The 3,721-nt window shown below is 52.4% G+C and overlaps 1 protein-coding gene across 2 annotated transcripts; it reads left to right on the top strand.

The window, feature by feature from the left end:
• Positions 1–231: 231 nt before the first annotated feature.
• On the top strand, positions 232–3,213 carry LOC117840185 (probable mediator of RNA polymerase II transcription subunit 26b). 2 transcript variants are annotated; one of them, XM_034720644.2, is made up of 9 exons: positions 232–1,008; positions 1,118–1,186; positions 1,271–1,353; positions 1,491–1,543; positions 1,633–1,754; positions 1,867–1,894; positions 1,987–2,318; positions 2,403–2,520; positions 2,728–3,213. In XM_034720644.2, the coding sequence occupies exons 1-9, from the start codon at positions 625–627 to the stop codon at positions 2,856–2,858; spliced, it is 1,320 nt and encodes a 439-aa protein (XP_034576535.1). In that variant the 5' UTR covers positions 232–624; the 3' UTR covers positions 2,859–3,213. The 2 variants fall into 2 exon arrangements, with proteins under 2 accessions (XP_034576535.1, XP_034576536.1); XM_034720645.2 differs by having other exon boundaries at positions 234–1,008; positions 2,406–2,520.
• The last annotated feature ends 508 nt before the right edge of the window (positions 3,214–3,721 follow it).

Here is a 3,721-nt window from a genome sequence, read left to right as displayed (position 1 = left end):
TACGTAGAGGGCCCAGTCACCTCAAAGTCTCCAACGAGCGCAACGAATCGATCGATGACGCCCCCCCATCCCCTCAGGGATTTGCTCCCTTTTCTCGTTCGCATCGAATCGCATCGTGAAGAAAATCCACAGGAATCCGGATTGGATTGGATTGCGGCATCCATTCCATTCCCATTCCCACTCGCCATCGCCATCGCCATCGCGGTCCTCCTCGCAGCACCAGCCGGCCCACCCCCAACCCGCCCCGTCCCTGTCGCTCTCCATGGTCGCCCTCCTCCACCTCCACCTCCGCCTCCGCCTCTACCTCCCCCAGCTTGGCGTAGACAGGCAGACAGATACAGCGGCGCCGTTACCAAGAGAGACAGATCGCGCTGCCCAAGAAAAGAAGCCGCGCGAGCTTCCTTCTCTCTCTCTCTGTCCTCCCTCCTCTCTCCTCGACGGATCCATCGCCGGTTGAGACATAAATTTTTCGCGGTTCCATTGGATTGGACCGATAACCGCGAGATCAAGAAAAACGCCTAGCATTAAATTCCAAGACTAAAAATAGAACCAACCTTGATTGACTGCAATCTTCAAGAAAGGCGAGAGCTTTGGTTTGATCGGCGGCGGCCGATCTTGGCTCGGATGGCGCCGCCGCCGCCGCCGCCGTCGCTGGAGTACTGGCGGGGGTTCTTCAGCGGTGCGCGGGCCAGCATCTTCGACGCCATCGACGCCGCCATCCGGGTCGCCGCCGCCGACCACCCCGACGCCCTCCGCGCGCGCCGCGACGCCATCGCCGAGCGCCTCTACACCGCGCTTATCGCCCTTCCGCAGCCGGAGGCGCCGGGGCTCCCCACCCCGGGCCAGCCGGCGCTCCTCCTCCCCGAGGGCGCCGCCAGCGTCCCCAGCCTCTGCAGCTCCGACCGCGCCGAGGTCGTCACCAACGACGGCGGCGCAGCGCCGCGGAATGACGCCGTCGTCGCCGAGGCGTTCCGCGTCAAGGCCGCTCTCTCCAATGCCCATGAAAAGGTCCTCCCTTGCCTCCCCCTCCGCGGCACCGCCGGTTTCTTTCCTGACCTCTTGATGTTGGCTCTAGCCTTTTCTGATCGGCCCAGCTATGTGTTCTTCTCACTTGCAGTCGGAGGCCGAGTTGCTCGAGCTGCTTCAGAGGCTGCGCCAGCTGGAATTCACGGTGGACGCCATCATGGTGAGCCGTGATGAAACTGCCGCCGCATGTGCTTCATGAACTATCCTTTGTTTCTTTGTTCATATCTCTCGGTTGGTCATATAGGCTACTGAGATTGGAATGGCGGTGAAACCGCTGAGAAAGCATGCCTCAAAGCAGATTCGGCAACTCATCCGATCGCTCATTGAGTAAGCTGCTTATGCTTTTCCATGCTAAATGTGTCTATTTCTTCATACTGCTTGGCCACCATTTTAGGTGCCAGTTTGTTCCTATGCAGCTTTCTAGTATTGCCATGTTTGATGTTATGCTTCATCCGAAATTGTAGGGGTTGGAAGTCTACAGTTAATGAGTGGGTGAATGATGGAGGTCCCATTGTAGGTAAAGAATGCAGAAGCAAATGTACTTTTCACTGCCAGTTCTTCCTGTTCTGCTTTTGCTCAATATGGTCTTGCTGAAACAATTCACAGATCACACACCACAATCAGTGGATGCTTCTTGCCTGGATCAGGAAGAAGGGGGTCTGCCTTCTCCTCCAATGGACGAGGCTGCCCTGTTTGCGACACCATGCACTTCAATCCAGCTATCTGAGGTACCAGACACAGAAACTTCTGTTTTTGTTTTTACTTCATCTAGCATTGTTACAGTTGTTCTGACAAACTTGGACCCTTTCTTGGTGCTGGAAACCTGCTTTGGTTTCGAAGTTCTTCGATGAAATGGATGATGATGGAAGTGAGTAATCACACTTCCTTGATCGCATGCTGCGGTGACTCTCGGTTACATATTGCATTGACCTGACTCCTGTCACGTAAACCTTTATGCAGACATTAGAAGTGATGCCAAGGAGCGCACGCGGTGTAATCCTCCAAACCAAGAGCCAGTCAGGAAGCAATCACCTATGGGCCAATGGTATGACCCAGAGCAGAATTGGAGGCTAGATCAGTCTGCAATGAAGCAATCCCGACCGAATGAGCCATTCAACTGGCAGACAAAGCACCAACCTAATCCAGGGGCACAAGGGAAGCCATCAAATGCAGCATTTGGTCCAGGAAGACCTCAGATGATGCGTTTGGAGCTGAAAGGCTCCGAAATGAGACCAAAGCAAGAGCAAGATGTCTCAGTGGCCCAAAGAAGACTGAAACCAACGGTGCCTAAGGTAAGCATGATGCATTGTTACAAACTGCATGGTTTTTTGATGTGTAAGGTAATGTTGGTCTCAACAGTTTCATTGTCGGTATAGCAGCCATCGCCTCGGCAGGATGAAAATTCTGTTCGAGCAAAGCTAGAGCTTGCAAAGGAAGCCAAGCTCGAAGCTACAAAGCGTAAGCTTCAAGAGGGTTACCAAGAATTCAACAATGGTATGCCGTTTTCTTCAATTTTAGTTAGTTCTTTGCAGGACCAAAATTTCTTACAGTGGGAGATAATCTTAAAATAGAATAGTGTACGGTTTGCCGATGACCAATGTGTAGGTCTGCTTAGAACACTTACATTTATTGATCAATGATGATCCTAAGTTCCCAACCTCTCAAAAGTTGAGTTGTGACCCCAGTTTGATGCAATTGCAGCAAAGAAGCAGAGGACAGTACAGATGGTGGATCCACAAGACCTGCCGAAGCAAGGGAACCGAAACCTGGCGCTCAACGGCAAGGCAAGGAACAGCAACAACATCTGGAATCGGCTGGGCATGCGTCGCTGATTAAATCCATCCACCATGTGCATCTTCACTAATTTTGGATACCCACCATCATATCATCCATCCCTTGCCAAAAGATAAATCCCTTACCCTTGCCATTGGTGGTTGCTGCTTGTAACCTGGATACATGAGTCAGAGTGTTTTGGTTTGGTCTCAGTACACTATGCACATGCATAACAACGGTAAGGCGGGAACTGAGTCACCAGGGATGTACATGTACTGCTTTAAGTTGCAGCCCTAACATGTTGGGTCATAACTCATAAGTGGCTCGTTCGCCAAACTTTGTAGAGATGATGTTACATTATTACATAGTGATACTATAGATAGCAGCAGTTGTGACTTCTGGGACCTGCTGACATACCGCATTGTCTTCCTTTGGTCTGTATGCACATGCTCACACTTGCTGCTGCTGTCACCTGTCGTAGTAAGGAGACTAGGATGGTCTGTGTTGGTCTACTTGCGGCTGCAGCGAAGACCAAACACAGACAGTGCGTGCCCCCTCCTTTTGTGGCGGAGGTGCCTCCTGCCTGGGGCCTGTCGCTCGCACTGACCTGACCTGACCTGACCTGAACGAGCCGTTGTCAAGTGTGGCTTGGACCGAGAAGATGGCACGAGAACACGGAACAGTTGCATGTTTTGGAGCAGCGTTTTTCTTCTGCCGATCGGGATCTTGATTAGCACGGCAGCTCCGTATCAAATGTTCCAGAACCGACTGGGATAATCTTGCGCCGATCGGTTTGACCGGCAGTGGTTGGTAGGTACGGAGTAGCTTCCAAGCTCAGTCGGTGGCCTTCTTCAGTTCCATGTGATTTCGGGGTGATGCTGTGATGTGAACGCGAGGGACCAGAGCCCCTGGAGCAGGCGTC

The sequence above is a fragment of the Setaria viridis genome, chromosome 9 (genome assembly GCF_005286985.2).
Source record: "Setaria viridis chromosome 9, Setaria_viridis_v4.0, whole genome shotgun sequence".
NCBI lineage: Eukaryota > Viridiplantae > Streptophyta > Magnoliopsida > Poales > Poaceae > Setaria > Setaria viridis.
This window is presented reverse-complemented; position numbering and strand designations above follow the sequence as displayed.